The following is a 16,980-nucleotide window of genomic DNA, read 5'->3' as shown; positions in this document are numbered from 1 at the left end:
CCTCTCCATCAGACAAGAGGTACAGAAATGTGATACCTTCAGATTCAGGAAGCTTCTTCCCAGCTGTCATCAGGCAACTGAACTATCCTATCACCAAATGACGTGGTCCTGACCTCCCATCCACCTCATTGGGGACCATTGGACTATCTATAAATCAGATTTTACCTTGCACTATACATTGTACCTTATCCTGTAGCTGTACACTGAGGATAGCTTGGTTGTAATTGTGTATAGTTTCTGCTGACTGGCCAGCACATGACAAAAAGCTTTTCACTGTACCTCAGTGCATGTGTCTATAAACTAAACTGCCATTAGTCCAAGTTTTTGAATCATAGGTCAATTACATTTGAATTAGTGATTCTATGTGCTGCTATTCGCCCTAGCCAGAAGGAATGGATTGTGCTTGCAAATCCATGCAAAGTTCAGGGAAGTTGGTGCTTTCAGCGATCAGGGCAATTGCCAGCAGAGGGCAGACTTGTTCCTTTTGCATAATAATGGTCAACAAAACCAACACGTGGAACTGAACGCCATGTGCAACCCAAAGTTCATTCTGAAGGATCCCAACCCGAAACATCACCTGTCCATATTAGCTGAGTTATTCCAGCTCTTAATATCTTCTATGAAAAGGTTTGGTCCCTGTTTTCAAGCATCTAGTGTTTTCATTGGGGCCAGACATTATGGGCAGAGTGTAGGTGCAACAACACTATTCCACTACTTGTGCAGAAAGCCCCCCTCCATGTCTCTGCCAATACAGTCCACAACAATTTATTCAACCAGTGACAATATATTTACTCTTTATTAAGCAAAAATATACACATCCACAGACAGCCTATTGTACAGATATTGTAGGATTAACAACCCAATCCAAGTCAACAATCTCACATTGTGAATAAACTTGGTTTAAAAAATAGAACATTCTATAGATTTGAAAGATTGCATTCCATATAAATTTTGCTATGACCATCCATTTATCACAAATGCAACCGATTCCACCCTTGGTCAGTTCAATAAATACTTCTCCAATTTGTGTAATAGTAAAGTTTGACACAATCGCTGATTAGCTTCTTGAACCCTGCCCCTCCCTCCCACTGCCCACACTTTATTACAAATTATTATTTTTATGTATAGCCAAGGGTTCAATAGCTACAAAATCTACTTGTGAACTGGAGATTGCTTTGTTCCCTGAGGCCTATGCTTTTTTAACTTGCTCTCTGGAAAAAGGGCAGGTCGGAATGAGGCCAGAGAGATCCCTGGACTAAATATAAGATGCTGGCCACATCACACTAAATGTGTACAGATTCTTTTTGTCTTCTCTAAAAGAACAAAGTCGGAACATACAACGTAAAATAAGGTACGTTTGTCAGTTTAATTAACTAGCCACGAAACTCATTTAGCTCCAGAGATGAACGGTGACCTGTACAGTTGAGGCGTTGGCTCAATGCGCCGGGATAAAATGTCCACAGGACAGTGGGTCGGTGAGGGCAAGTGCTGGGTCTGCACTGCCTCAGCTCTTCCTCATGCTGAGGTTGGCATTTGTCACTAAACCAGATAACGACCTGCTTTCCAATATGTCTTCCTTCAAGCAGTGGAACGATTCTTTATTTACTTGTAGCACCTCCCTCAAACCTTTATTTTCAAACTGCAAAGAAATGAGAGCTTTAGACAGTGAGTAACACCAGTCAAGTGTGTTCTCATATGTATTTGCAGGTATTTTTAATAATTCCAATGTACTTTAGATTATCATATGTAACTGCAACGGAACAATAAAATACTAATTTGCTACAGCTTTACAGATCTGTAAATGCAATAACAGAATATATGATCAATATTACAATAAATTAATACGTCATACTTATACAGCATGCAAAGAGGCCCTTCAGCCCATCTTCCCATGCCAACCTCGATGCCCCATCCTAGTTAGTCCCACCTGCCTGTATTTGGAACATATCCTTTTTATACCTATCCTATCCATGTACCTATCTAAATGTTTTTTTAAACACGCATAAAATGATTCCAACCAAAGACACAGCCCATAGAAGATCCTAGTTAATGAGGTTAGTGTTGTGCGGTTGTTCAAGAGCCAATTCCAGAGCAGTTGTGAGATGCCAGCAACAGGTTGGCATCCTAAAACAACAGCGTCCTGTGTTCATACTGGCTTATTTCCATTTATTTTGTGTACAATTGAGTGCTCGCTATCTTCCCTGCGTTTAAAGTGCGTGTGCACTGTCAGGATGATGTAGATTCTGTTTTCTTCCTCCCTATCTCACTGTCCACTCTGGGTGCACCAGCTACCCATGCAGGGTAATATTTAACAGGACTGCACAGTATTTAATGTCTCTGCCTCGCAGCTCTAGTGACCCGGGTTTGATGCTAACCTTGGGCGTCGTCTGTGTGGCACAATCTTCCTGTGACTGCATGTGGCATCCCCCCCCCCCATACTTCCAAAGAGCTGCTGGTAGGTTACTTGGCTGATGTAAATTGCACCCGTTGTATAAGGTCAACAGCAAAGAGAATGAAAGGAAAGGAAAGATGATTGCTGTGCGGGGAAGCAGCAAGGATACAGGGAAATAAGAAGGGGGAAATGGGACTAACGGCTGAGGTTTATTGTCACAAGTGCCATGATATAGTAAAAAGCTGTTGAGATGGGAGTGCTCAGCTGGAAGTTAGCACAGACACGAAAGGCTGAATGGCCTCCTGTGCTATAATGATAAAACATCAGCAATCTACCAAACCTGTAAATGGAAAGGCAAGCTGCTGTCAAGTAAAATCAATTTTTAAAAAGAACCTTTAAGGTTAACCTGTCATCTTTCTGGATGATGCTCAGGCCCTTAATGCCGTTCAAATACTCTCTACTGCCAAGGAAATGTTAGGCAAGTTTTCAAATTGGTCTTAAACAGACCTCTAATAATAGCAAACACAATCTGAATTTATTGTAGACATATAGAAATTAATTAAAAATTAACACATCATGGTAGTTGTGGGAATGGTGGCTGTATTTTTTGTCAATTTCTTTTTGAATTAGACATTGGGATAAGGTGTAGAAAATGATAAAATGCTAGAGTAACTTAGCAGGACAGGCAGTATCTCTGGAGAACATGAATAGGTGACGTTTCGGATTGGGACCCTTCTTTGGACACCCCAGTCCTGATCTAAAACGTCATCTGTCCATGTTCTCCAGAGATGTTGCCTGACCCACTGCAGCACTTTGTGCCTTTCCTTATAAACTAGCTTCTGCAGTTCCTTGTTTATACAGGGAGGGTACGGTGTGATTTCAGTGAGGAGAGAGCGGTTTAAGCCTCTCTGAATGTGAAGGTTCAGTTGTACGTGAGGCGATGCACCCACCTCCAGCTGGACAATCCGCTCCTGCTCCTTGAAGAGGCGCTGTTCATCGATTTCAATGGCTTTTCGCATCACCGTGGCCATCTCATTGATCTTATCCACGTGGACCTGCAGCTCCTGTGGGAAACAAAGACAGGACATCAAGTCAAGGGCTTGAGGAGCCATCTTGGTGAACGGCTGCTAGCCAGCAGCCGTCTGTTCTAAATTCGTTTTTTTAATAGTTTTTAGTGAGTCCTGTTTTTTGTTTGTACGGGATTTGGTCTTTTTAATGTGGGGGGTAGGTGTAAACTTTATTTCTAGGTCCCTACCTGGTCGGTGTGGCAGCCTTTTCTCCGGGCTGCCCGTCGACCCGTCCTCGTGGCCAAAGATCTTATAAGATCTTTGCTCGTGGCCTACCTGCGGGCTTGGAGCGCCGTTTCCTGGCGGGGACCGCCCAGCACCTCGGCCTCGGCGGCGGCACAGCGTTGGAGCGCTGGAGCGGAGCGGAGTGGAGCGGGCGATGCTTTGCCTGGGTCGCCGCGCTGGAGCGACGCGCTGGAGCTCTGGCGAGCTGGACCGCCAAGAGCAACATCTCCGGGCTGCGGGGCTGCGGAGCGGAGAGGCGGCATGCGGAGAGGCGGCGCCGACTTTTTCATCGGGAGCCTGGGAGCTCCAAACCGGCGCAGCCTTGTCGGCTTTGGCAGCCGCGGGCTCCAACCAGGAAGCGGCCGTTCCAGGTGGCCCAGCCGCCGAAAGGACTCTCCCGACGCCGGGGCAAGACCACCCGGTGAGAACGGCCAGGGACATCGGGCCTCCGTAGAGGCAATTGCGGTGGCCTCAATAGGCCTGACTTTGGGGTGAACATGGGGTGGGGACTGGACATTGTGCCTTCCCCCACAGTGCTACCCACTGTGGGGGGATGATTTTTTTGTCTAATTGTAGTCCTGAAGGTCTGTGTCCAAGATGGCTGCCGTGAAGAGAGAGTGGACGCTGGCGCGCTTTGGCTGCCGCTGCTCTCTCTTCACACTGTGTTTTTGATTTTCTGTTTTTGGATTGAATTCTGTTTTTAATTTGTGTCTCTGTCTTTATTACTTGTTATATTCCGATTATATGTTTTTATTCCGATTACTATGTAAGGTGTCCTTGAGATGTCTGAAAGGCGCCCATTAAATAAAATTTATTATTATTATTATTAAGTCTGCATACCACTTGTGCTACTATTAACAAGCACAACGGGTGCTGTATGTGTGGAGTTTGTACATTCTTCCTATGAGTGTGTGGTTTTCTGCAGGTGCTCTGATTTCCTCCCACATCTCCAAGGCGTGCAGATTTGTATGTTAATTGGCTTCGGTAAAAATTGTAAATTGTCCCTAGTGTGTAGGATAGTGTTATTCTATGTGGTTGGTGTGGATTTAGTGGGCCAATGGGCCCGTCTCCAGATTGTATCTCTAAAGTCTAAAGGATAATAAATGCTGGCTTTGACTCCCAGAGATATGTGTTGCCTATTGTGTAGATCTCTATCACGGCTGAATCTGTACTTTCGCTGGAACAAGCAAGTGTTTATGGAATGGACTAAAACAAACTGCTGGAAGAACTCAGCGGATCGAAGAGCATCTATGGAGGGAAATGGACAGATAGTGCTTTGGGTCAAGAACTTGGACGAAGAGCAGCGAGAGAAGAAAGCCAGTATAGAGCAGAGAGGGGAAGGGTGTCAGTCATATAGTGTGGAAACAGGCCCTTCGGCCCAACTTGCTCATGCCGACCAACATGTCCCAGCTACACTAATCCCACCTAACTGTGTTTGGCCCAAATCCCTGTAAACCTATCCAATCCATGTACCTATCTAAATATTTCTTAAACGTTGCGATCATACCTGCCTCAACTACCTCTTCCAGCAGCTCATTCCATACACCCACAACCCTTTGGGTAAAAAAGTGACCTCTCAGTTTCCTATTCAATCTTTCCCCCTCACCTTAAACTTATGACGTCTGGTCGGATGAGGCAGGGACCAGCAGGCAACTTTGGTACACTCCAGAAGTGTGCCTTGCTTCAGTGAAACATTCATACGAAGCAGTTAAGATGCACAAAGTGAGGGAGCAATGGATGAAGCAGAGGGAGCTGGAGAGGGAGAAGGTGCTGCCACCTACCTTGGAGTGCTGCTCCTTCAGCTTGGTGACCATCACTGGGTCATCCTTCTTGCTGGCCATCAGCAGTCGGAACATCTGCTCCCTGTACTTGCTCATGATCAGCTCCAACGCAGACTGATGTTCCTCCAAAGACGTGCGCAACTCTACAAACAGAACATTCCCATGAGAACTGAAGCCGTCTGCTAACACTGGTCTGATAGCCCAGACAATGACACCAACCAACCACCCTTCCATTGATTCCATCTACACTTCACGCTGCCTCAATAAGGCCACCTGCATAAACAAGTACAAGTTGCACCCTGGTCACTCCCTCGTCTCTCCCCTCTCCCATCAGGCAAGAGGTACAGAAGTGTGAAAATGCACACCTCCAGGTTCAGTGACAGTTTCTTCCCAGCTGTAATCAGGCAATAGATGTTGGGCAGTCATGTTGCAATTGTATAAGACATTAGTGAGGTCGTATTTAGAGTATTGTGTTCAGTCCTGGGCACCATGTTATAGGAGAGATGTTGTTAAGTTGGCATGGGTTCAGAGAAGATTCACATGGATGCTGCCAGGTCTCGAGGGTCTGAGCTATAGGGAGAGGTTGAGCAGGTTGTGACTATTCCTTGGAGCGCAGGAGGATAGGAGGTGATCTTATTGGGGTGTATAAAATCATGAGGGGAATAGATCAGGGTATACGCACAGAGTAGAGGAATCTGGAACCAGAGGACATAGGTTTACGGTGAAGGGGGAAAGATTTAATAGGAACCTGAGCTGTAATGTTTTCTTCGCTAGGAACCCTTCTTCAGATAAAAGATAGAGGAGGTCCGAAGAAAACAAGGCTGGAACAAAACTGATGACCTCAAGAAGAGTGGAGTCTGTAAAGGCTGAGGAAGATGTGCTAATTACAGGGATACAAGGATGCGAAGAGTGGAACAACTAGGGTGGGAGAAGAGAGGCGGGCAAAGGAATGCAGGAGTTACTTGAAATGAAAGAAATCAATGCTCATACCGCTGGGCAGTAAGCTGGTAAGAACGCGGATACGTTGTGCTGAGTTTCCCGGCACTGACGGTATGTGGGAGACGGATACGGGCACAGTACAGACTCACCTTTATTTTCCTGCTGTAGGTCCCGGATCTGCCGGTTCTCCTGTTGGATTCCCATCACCAGCGTGGAGCGAGGCCGGTGCCGGGCCACTTCATTCAGCTCCTGAATATCTTCCTGGTACTGTAATCAAGCCAAAGAGAAAACATAAATCATAGTTCCCCTGAGAGACCATTAACGGAAAACAGACGTTATTCTCAAATTAGTCGGCACTCAAAACAGAACAGAGCACTGCAGGAGGGGATAATCAAACCACTATCCCCAAGACAATTCATTAGTCTTCTTTCCCTATTACAAAAACAGTCATTTTCTCCTTGTGCCCCTTCAATTCCCTTTTTTTTTTTAAAGTAGAAATGCTGGAAGAGCTCAGCCATTCAGACAGCATCTGTGGAAGAGAAATTTGTCAAAGACCATTCATCAGAACTGAGGAAGAGAGAAAGTAAGGTAGATAGGTAGGAAAGAACTGCAAATCGAAGGTTGACACAAAATGTTGGAGTAACTCAGCGGGTCAGGCAGCACCTCTGGAGAGAAGGAGTGGGCGACGCCTCGGGTCGGAGAAGTCTGGGGAAGGATCTCAACCTGAGGTGTCGCCCATTCCTTCTCTCCAGAGATGCTGCCTGACCCGCTGAGTTACTCAAGCATTCTGTGTCTACCTCAGAGAGAAAGTAAGGTAGGTTAGAAAGAGTCATAGATTCATACAGCACGGAAATGGGTCCTTCGGCCCTACTCATCCATGCCGACCAAGATGTCCCATCTAAGCTCGTCCCATTTGCCTGTGTTTGGCCTGTGTTTTTGTGACTGTGTTTTTGATTTTCTGTTTTTGGATCGAATTCTGTTTTTAATTTGTGTCTCTGTGATGTCTTTTTTACCTGTTCTATTCCGATTATATGTTTTTATTCCGATTACTATGTAAGGTGTCCTTGAGATGTCTGAAAGGCGCCCATTAAATAAAATTTATTATTATTATTATTAAATCTTCTCTATCCAGGTCCAAAATGTCTTTTAAATGTTGTAATCAAACCAGTCGCAACCACTTCCCTGAGCAGCCCGTTCCACATACCCACTACCATCTGTTCCACCCGGCACCTTGTATGTACTCTTTCCAGCTTAATGACATTTTTCCTATAGCATGGTTACCAAAACTGAACACAGTATTCCATGTGCAGCCTCACCAATATGCTCTTTTCTAATGCAGCATAAGGCCATGTAAAGAATAGATTCTGTAGTCATTGACCAAACATACTTTTGGTCACCTTGTTACTGACTGCAAGATCTCACTATGGCTGCAGAGTAGAAAACTGAACTTAATAATCAATCAGAAGATATTAAGTGCTTTGGGGTCTTTATGAAGGAAATGGCAGGACTCCGCTGACGTTATTCATTTCATAGTATTACACCAAATGGCTCCCATATTCACTATTAATCGGAAGGCTCCATCCATCAGTACTTTACCCATGTTGTTGTACAGCTGAAAAAGCACTCGAGAATTAAATGCACACACAATGAGAGATTTATCACTTTGGACGAGTGGAAACAGTTTCGAGCATTTTAAATACTCCCCGTTGTTTTTGGGTGATACCCTAGCAACAGTCTCCTAACTCCACCTATCTGTCATTTTGAATGCTTTAATTTTGTGAGTGGATGTTACTTTATAGAACTAATTCTACATTAGAACAGGCTTATATAACACCTTTCTATTCTGGGATTGTATTGTGGGTGCGTTCCAACTCTACGGTTATACATTCTAAACATTTATTATTTAGTGCTGTGGCACTGTGAGCTTAAAAACAATCTTGCAAACATTTAAAGGCAAGCTTAAATTGATAACTTTCCATGGAAGTAGATTTCCGTGTATATGTTATGGTTGATTGTAACTATAAAGATTCAAGTCCCTCAAGTGACGACCTTTCCTTAATATATTCAACATTATGCTACTTATGTCAAGTTCATTTCCTTTCAAAAGGCTTATCATGTTTATGAGCTGGTCATCGAGCAACTGCTGCTCTTAAAGAGAGCAACCCTCAACAATTACATTTGGGAAATGGTGGATCTAATAAGACACTTCAGAACTAAAATATCTTCAATCTCAATTACCTATATAGTATGGAAACAGGCCCTTTGGCCCACCTCATGTATACCAACCGTTAATATAGTGGGTTAGTCCCATTTGCCTACATTTGGCCCATATTCCTTGGGGAGATGCAGCGAGACCTGGGTGTCATGGTACACCAGTCATTGAAAGTGGGCATGCAGGTGCAGCAGGCAGTGAAGAAAGCGAATGGTATGTTAGCTTTCATAGCAAAAGGATTTGAGTATAGGAGCAGGGAGGTTCTACTGCAGTTGTACAGGGTCTTGGTGAGACCACACCTGGAGTATTGCGTACAGTTTTGGTCTCCAAATCTGAGGAAGGACATTATTGCCATAGAGGGAGTGCAGAGAAGGTTCACCAGACTGATTCCTGGGATGTCAGGACTGTCTTATGAAGAAAGACTGGATAGACTTGGTTTATACTCTCTAGAATTTAGGAGATTGAGAGGGGATCTTATAGAAACTTACAAAATTCTTAAGGGGTTGGACAGGCTAGATGCAGGAAGATTGCTCCCGATGTTGGGGAAGTCCAGGACAAGGGGTCACAGCTTAAGGATAAGGGGGAAGTCCTTTAAAACCGAGATGAGAAGAACTTTTTTCACACAGAGAGTGGTGAATCTCTGGAACTCCCTGCCACAGAGGGTAGTCGAGGCCAGTTCATTGGCTATATTTAAGAGGGAGTTAGATGTGGCCCTTGTGGCTAAGGGGATCAGAGGGTATGGAGAGAAGGCAGGTACGGGATACTGAGTTGGATGATCAGCCATGATCATATTGAATGGCGGTGCAGGCTCGAAAGGCCGAATGGCCTACTCCTGCACCTAATTTCTATGTTTCTATGTTTCTATAAACCCTTCCTATCCATACATCTGTCAAAATAGCTTTTTAAAGTATAATTGTATCCACTTCTATAGCTTCCTCCAGCACTTTCCAGATCCTATGAGCAGCAGCTTGTTTCGGATACCGATTCCCCCGAATGAAAACGTTGCCTCGGAGGTCCCTCTTAAATCTCTCCCCTCTCACCTTAAAACTATGCCCTTGTTTTAGAATCCTCTTCCCTGGGAATTCACTTATTTCTATTCAGGAAAACCTGAACAATATCCATATAATTGCTGCACACTGACATGTCCAAACCTGCGGGGCCAAGGACATAGGCGAGGAAATTAGTTATTTCTATTATGGCATTAACAAACCGGTGGATTGTGCATTACACAGTATTGCTGTTTGCAAAGCAAAGATGTCCTGTGTTCAAGGTATTTACGGCACAGGTTGAGGGGAGACCGTTGCCCATAAAATCATGAGAGGCATAGATAGGGTAGACAGTCAGAACATTTTTCCCCTGGGTGGAAATGTCAAAGACTAGATGGCAGAGCTTTAAGAGGAGAGGGGCACAATTTATCGAGAACCATTTAATTACATTGCTAAGGATGTGTCAACATCTGTTTTGGCCGTGTACAATCCAAGATTATCATAGACTCACATCACTCTGGCCACACTCTCATCTCGCTGCTACCATCGGAAAGAAGGTACAGGAGCCTGAGATCCATGACCTCGAGGTTCAAAAAACAGCTTCTCCCCAGCAACCATCATCCTCGTGAACACTGCACAAAACTAACCTCAGCAACTATGAACTTCTAAGGACTGTGCACTACGGATTTCAGTTTTTGCACTGTTCTGGTTACCTGATTTTAGTTATTAATTTGTCGTGTTATTATTATAAATCAGCAGTGTGTTATTGCATAAATAGGTGTTAAGTTTTAGCAAGTAAGAATGTAATTGTCCTGTTGATGGTACATGTATGACATAGAAACATAGAAATTAGGTGCGGGAGTAGGCCATTCGGCCCTTCAAGCCTGCACCGCCATTCAATATGATCATGGCTGATCATCCAACTCAGTATCCTGTACCTACCTTCACTCCATACCCCCTGATCCCTTTAGCCACAAGGGCCACATCTAACTCCTTCTTAAATATAACCAATGAACTGGCCTCAACTACCTTCTGTGGCAGAGAATTCCAGAGATTCACCACTCTGTGTGAAAAATATTTTTCTCATCTCGGTCCTAAATGATTTCCCCCTTATCCTTAAACTGTGACCCCTTGTTCTTGACTTCCCCAACATCGGGAACAATCTTCCTGCATCTAGCCTGTCCAACCCCTTAAAATGTTGTAAGTTTCTATAAGGTAATGACAACTAAACGCTCTTGATTACAATTTACTCAGGATTCTGAGCACATAACTTCATATTACCACTTACATTTCTTATGCGTTTCAGGTTTCTGAAGAGTTTGTATTTTCCTTTTCAAGTATTTTTGTAGTAGAGGTAGGAAGAATTCCCATCTCACCTGCTTCATGGCCTCCACCCTCTTGTTGAGTGCAGTGGTCTGCTCGATGAGAGCCTCCGCCGCATTGTCATGTTCTTTCAGCCGTTCCACCAGCGCTTTTGCATCTGCCAAAACCTTCTCTATGGTGCAACTCATTGCTGCAGGAAGAATAGATCATGTTACTTTACACCTGACAAAATGACTCAGAAAACATCCCAAAAATAGTGTACTTCCCACACAAAAAAAAATCAGTGATGAAGAACTGCACTGCTATTTGGTGGTGGTGTTCAGTCCACTGCTCCTCTATTGGCTTTTTGGAACAACTGAACCAGTTGTTTGGTTTATGACGTGCACAAATGTACAGGGAAAAGCTTTTGTCCGCATGCTCTCCCGTCAAATCAAATCACACTGTACATGAGTACAATCAAGCCAGACACACGCACTATCGGTAGAACACTGAAAAAAATACCAGAGTGCAGAAAATAGTGTTAATTCGTTGTAGCATCACAGGTACAGAGGTTCAATCTCCCCAATGATGTAGGCTGGGAGATCAGGTCTATATCTGGGACCGTGTCAAATAGTTTTTGAAAGTCCAGATACATCCACTAGTTCTCCCTTATTCATTCTACTTGTTACATCCTCAAAAAATTGCAGAAGATTTCTTCTTCATAAATCCATGCTGACTTTGACCGATCCTGTCACTGCTTTCCAAATGCGCTGCTATTACATCTGTAATAATCGACTCAAGAATCTTCCCCACTACTGACGTCAGGCTAACTGGTCTATAATTCCCTGTTTTCTCTCTCCCTCATTTCTTAAAAAGTGGGGTTACATTAGCTACCCTCCAGTCCACAGGAACTGATCCAGAGTCTATAGAACATTGGAAAATGATCACCAGTGTATCCACGATTTCTAGGGCCACCTCCTTTACTCTGGGATGCAGACCATCAGGCCCTGGGGATTTATCTGCCTTCAGTCCCAACAGTTAACCTTTTCCTGACTAATGTGGATTTCCTTCAGTTCCTCCCTCCCAATAGATCCACGGTTCTCTAGTATTTCTGGACACATAGTAGTTAATATGTACGCCAAAGAATTGAAGCACTCGACCATCTTCACTTCAGCCACATTAGTGTTGATTGGATCATGCATTCAACCATGCTTCCTGTAAGTTATTAATTCTTTCTCCATAGAATATTCTTCTCTGGTGGACTATTTCTCCCCCCCCCCCCACGTCACATATTCATGTTCTCCAGAGATGCTGCCTATTCCAATGAGTTACTCCAGCATTTTATGTCGCATGGTGCAGCAAGCATAGTGAATCAACAATGAGCACTCACTGTATGATTCGTTGCCAGTTGCTGTACATTATTATAGCTTGATTGAGAAATAACAGTTGAGTAAGAGGATCTTTGATGAGTCGCAGAATCACAGGCAGTTTGGGCCCAAGTCAATATCAATGAAGAACACTTCAAATACTGCACTGCTCCCTGGTGCTGAGCTGGAGTGGTGGCCAGCATTGCACTCATCCTGCCGTAGAATTTAATGTGAAGGAGAGTCTTGCCTATTGAACTGCACTGACAGGCGAAATCATGGATGTATCTTGAAAGAACAATCTTTCAACTGCTTCTGCGAAACATCTAACCGAAGGAAACAAGATTCCACTGCGGCAGCAGAAATCCTCTTGTATTTAACTACTTTCATTGCCACACTCATTACCAGCCTGTCCACCAGCATTCCATTTGAGTGGGCTTTCATTTCATTCTGCGGAGGCTGCTATTTTGTATCAGGTCTGAAACCTGCGGACTGAGTGGTTCAGTCTGTATCGTACAAGTTTAATAATGGCTGTCTTTCACCAAGGGGCTCAACAACCCTCAAGAACGATATTCCCCATTCATTTTCTTCAAGGTATGCCGTTGAGGCTTTTAGAAAGGTTTGGCTTAGTTTATTATTGCCATGTGTACCGAGGTACAGTGAAAAGCTTTGTTTTGCATGGTATCCAATCAAATCAGATAAAGCTATACATAAATACAATCAAGCCAAACTCAACCACAATAGGCTAAGCAAAGGGAAAGATACACAGTGCTGAATATAGTTAACAGCATTGCGGGCACATGGGTATGCACTGAATGGAGGTATTTGGATCATGTGCAAGCTGGGGAGATTAGTTTAACTTGGCATCATGTTCAGCACAGACAATGTGGGCCGAAGGGCCAGTTCCCGTGCTGTACTCTTATTCTATATGCTTCCTTTATTTTTTGCTTTTTGCAATATTATGCAATGCCCTTGAACAGAACAGCCTGCTATGTTGATATGTCAACCTCAATTCTGTGGGCCTGGAGTACATAAAGCAATAAAAAAACTGCAGATTTATATCCCTAAAGGAGATCAGTGAAACAGATGGGTTTTGTGTTTTACTCGCATAAGCAACAGCTCAAGACCAAAGACACTGGAAGGACTTTATGAACCATTTTCACGCAGCATTGATTGCACACTGAGCAGCAGAGCGAGATGGTCTTGTTGCGGAGAGGTGCACAGACTTGACCCGACCACTAACCCCACAGCCCCTTGAAGCTCTTTGTGAAAATGATTCTCCTGCTCACTATTCTTTAACCTTGTGTTCACAGTGTTGTGTTCTGGAACCAGAGATGAAAGACAGGGAATTATTCACAGAACTCAGTGGGCCAGGCAACATCTGTGGAGGGAATGGCCAGATGACATTTCAGGTCAGGACCCTTCTTCACACTGATGGGAGTACGGGAGGGAATGGTGGAAAAGAGAGGTGGGGGTGGGGTAAAGCCTGGCAAGTGATTTGTGGGTAAAAAGTTTGATGCAGATCACAGACCTGAGAAACAAAAAAATTAAGTCTAAAGAGCAAGACGCAAGGACCTGCAGATGTAGAATCTTGATTAAAACACAAAGTGCTCGAGGAACTCAGTGGGTCCGGCAGCATCTCTGGAGGAAAACGGACAAACAACATTTGCAGTTCCTCCAGCACTTTGCTCAGGTTTGAGGAGGAAGGCAGGGGAATGAGTTGGATTAGTTTAAGGAATCAGCTTGCTTCTGTACAGCCACTGATAATTTTGATGAATCACAAGGCAATCTCCTGTGGCAATTATCTCAGAATATAAACAGCACACATCAGTGTCATGTAGTGTACTGCTCATTTAAACTCCGACATTCTGCTCTTATTTTTAACATTACACTTGATGACAACTAGGACAAGGGATTCACCAATTAACTTTGCACAAGGAACGTGTAACATAGGACGTATTTATAACCAACGAGCTTTAATGAAAGGCCAAACTTTCTGTGGAGTCAAAAATACTAATTTTTGTTAATTCATAATATTGAACTTTCAAATGTTTCTGATCAGAAGGACCCTGGGAAAATGCACACATTGATGGAAGAAGAGGTGATCAGTCCTGAGCCTGTCTTACAGTCATGGTTTACTCCATCCATCTGTTATCTTAAGACATACTCTCAGTAATGAAAAGGCTATCGAACTCTGATTAATTCAACTAACATAACTGGCAAACAACAACCAACACAGAATCCCAAGACTCAGGGATTGGGGGGAGCGTGAGGAGGGATAGGTATTGGGGTGAGACAGGAAAGGGGGGAACTTAACAGAGGTGAAGTGTCAAGTGCAGGACGGGTGGAAGGAGGAATTGGAGGGGAGAGGGGAAGGAGGAGACGTATTAGGGAGTGAGAAGTGGGTGGCTGTGGGTGGAGGAAGGGGGAAACATGAAGAGGGAAGGAATGAAGATGGGAGTGAGAGTAGGGGTTAAGTGTCAGGGGGTGAGTTGGATGGCTGCGTGAGTGGGGAAGGGGGAAACATGAGTGGGGGGGGGGGGGGGGGCCGGGAGGAGAAAGTGGAAGGGTGATGGTGAAGTGGGCGAGGGCGGAATGGTGGTGGTGGTGGGGGGACCGGATGTTGCAGCTCCGGTCTCCGCGGACACCTCGAGCGGCGACACCAGTCTTGATCCCTCCCCCCCCTTAGCCCCAGCCGGGATCTGTCCCCGGGCCTCCCCCCTCATTCCCGACCCTCCTGCCGCCGCAGCTCTCACCTCATCTAACCGCCGCTTCCATCCGCCTCCCGGCACCCAAAGCGCCGACCGGAAAGGCCCGGGTTTGCGCCTGCGCACTCGTCGCGCAGTGCCCTTGTGGGTATTGTAGTTCGCTGCCGCTCGCTGTGACGTCGGGTGGGAAGGAGACTCGGTCGGCCTGGTCCTCCCGGGCACAGACGGCGCTGCGGGTCAATTGTCAGCCACCCAGGTGGTGACACAGAGTGAAATGGAGTCTAGGCTCTGGACTCAAATGTAAGCCAGACTGAGAGGCCTTATAACAATCCAGTATTTTTATGGTCATCATTTTATTTGTAGAATGTATTTAAATTCAGCAGCTTGAGTGGGAATTTAACTCAGATCTCTGGAGTGGTCTGACCATCACAAATGAAATGTGTGTGGACTTCATTGGAGTTGCTACGGTAGATATCAAAGATCTATGCTCTGCTATAGGATCTTTGGTAGATATAACCTGCTTGGCGAAGAAATATTATGGGACTGCTGTTCGAAAAGCCCAGTACAAGTGCTTAAGGGAAGGTATCCCACGCCAGGGGGCCACATGAGTGGCACGGGTGGGGGACAGTTTCGTGGAATTTAAAAGATGTATAAACTGTATTGAACAATTTGTATAGCCTCCGAAAATGTCGGGTGAATTTTTCGCACGGTTCACACGTTGTATATATTTATTACTTGGACAGGGGCCACATGAGTGGCACGGGTGGGGGACAGTTTGGTGGAATTCGAAAAATGTAAAAAAATTGTATTGAACAATTTGTATAGTCTCCGAAAATGTCGGATGAATTTTTTTTCGCGCGGTTCATGAATTGTATATATCTATCAATTGAATAAAGTCTATTTTGAAATAAATTTAAAAAAAAGCCCAGTACAAGTGCTCCTCATTTTTCAACCACCATGGTAACTGGGAAGTGTAGCAGCCAGTGTGAGCAAAGCAAGATCCCACAAACTGTAATATGGCAATGAGCACGTGTTTAGTGCTGTGGCTTAATGGACAATGAATGGCTTCTGAGTACTTTGGGATATCTTGTGTTCATTAAAGTTTTTGTGGAGGTGCAGGTTTTCCATAAGAGCACATCACTTTGGACACAAATAATCTTCGAACTTGCCCTTGATTCTGCTATTTGTTGGGGTAATTCTGAGAGAGCAAAATGTGGATGGTAAACAGGATTGCCATGTGAAGGAGGCGTTCCTGTAAGACTATGTGTGCATTGGAACATAATCCTCGGCACCAGGCAGGGCAGAGAGAACGATGTGTAACAGCTATGCAGAGTCAGAGTATTACCTCAGCTTGGTTATGTTTCTCACCATGGTCCATCATCCTCCAACTGCATCCTCTTCCAGTGTCTGCACCATTCTCCAGCTCAATGGTATGGCCTCTCCTACAGATGCAATTGTGATCTAGTCCCACAGCACAGAAACAGGATCTTTAGCACTATCTAGTTTATTTAGAATAACTGGTAATATACAATACATTTATGGTTGTTTCTTCTAATCTTACTTAAAAGTGCAGTAGGTAAGAATTTAGTTGTTCTGGTTCAGATAAGTGCATTTGACAAAAACATACTTTTACTCTAGATACTAATCACACGTGCCAGCACTTGGACCTCAGCCTTCTGTCTGCTCCCCTCAATCCTGATGCAGGATCCTGACCCAACCTGCTGAGTTCCTCCAACAGTTTGCTCTTTGCTCCATATTCCAGCATTTGCAGACTTCTATTCCAGTGCCTAGGCATTTCCAGTGGTCGTAATTATAGTAGCTGCCTCTACCACCCCCTCAGGCAGTTTGTTCTGCATTCCAACTACCCTCTGGATGAAATAGAAATCATCCTCAGATCCCCCTATATCTCTAAATCCTTTCTAAACATATGCCTGTAAGATTTAGGCATCTTTGCCAAGGGCAAAGGTTTCCTCTTATCTACATTAGATAGGGTGTAGATAAATG

General features: G+C 44.5%; 1 protein-coding gene across 1 annotated transcript; it reads right to left on the bottom strand.

Annotated features, from left to right (window-relative positions):
• Positions 1 to 777: 777 nt before the first annotated feature.
• On the bottom strand, positions 778 to 15,091 carry fgfr1op2 (FGFR1 oncogene partner 2). Its single transcript, XM_033037905.1, has 6 exons — positions 15,025 to 15,091; positions 10,979 to 11,115; positions 6,554 to 6,671; positions 5,466 to 5,608; positions 3,343 to 3,456; positions 778 to 1,639 (listed from the first exon to the last, which is right to left on the bottom strand). The coding sequence occupies exons 2-6, from the start codon at positions 11,111 to 11,113 to the stop codon at positions 1,505 to 1,507; spliced, it is 645 nt and encodes a 214-aa protein (XP_032893796.1). The 5' UTR covers positions 11,114 to 11,115; positions 15,025 to 15,091; the 3' UTR covers positions 778 to 1,504.
• Positions 15,092 to 16,980: the final 1,889 nt, after the last annotated feature.

The sequence above is a fragment of the Amblyraja radiata genome, chromosome 19 (genome assembly GCF_010909765.2).
Source record: "Amblyraja radiata isolate CabotCenter1 chromosome 19, sAmbRad1.1.pri, whole genome shotgun sequence".
Lineage (NCBI taxonomy): Eukaryota > Metazoa > Chordata > Chondrichthyes > Rajiformes > Rajidae > Amblyraja > Amblyraja radiata.
The sequence above is the reverse complement of the archived record's forward strand: the minus strand, read 5'-3'. Positions and strand labels throughout refer to the sequence as shown.

Bases quoted from the DNA above. Each gene is read 5' to 3' on its own strand.
- fgfr1op2 (XM_033037905.1), bottom strand. From the start codon at position 11,113: ATGAGTTGCACCATAGAGAAGGTTTTGGCAGATGCAAAAGCGCTGGTG. The intron at 6,672-10,978 runs GTGAGATGGGAA...GCTTGATTACAG, and splicing joins GGGTGGAGGCCATGAAGCAG to TACCAGGAAGATATTCAGGA. The intron at 3,457-5,465 runs GTAGGTGGCAGC...TGTTTCCCACAG, and splicing joins TGAAGGAGCAGCACTCCAAG to GAGCTGCAGGTCCACGTGGA.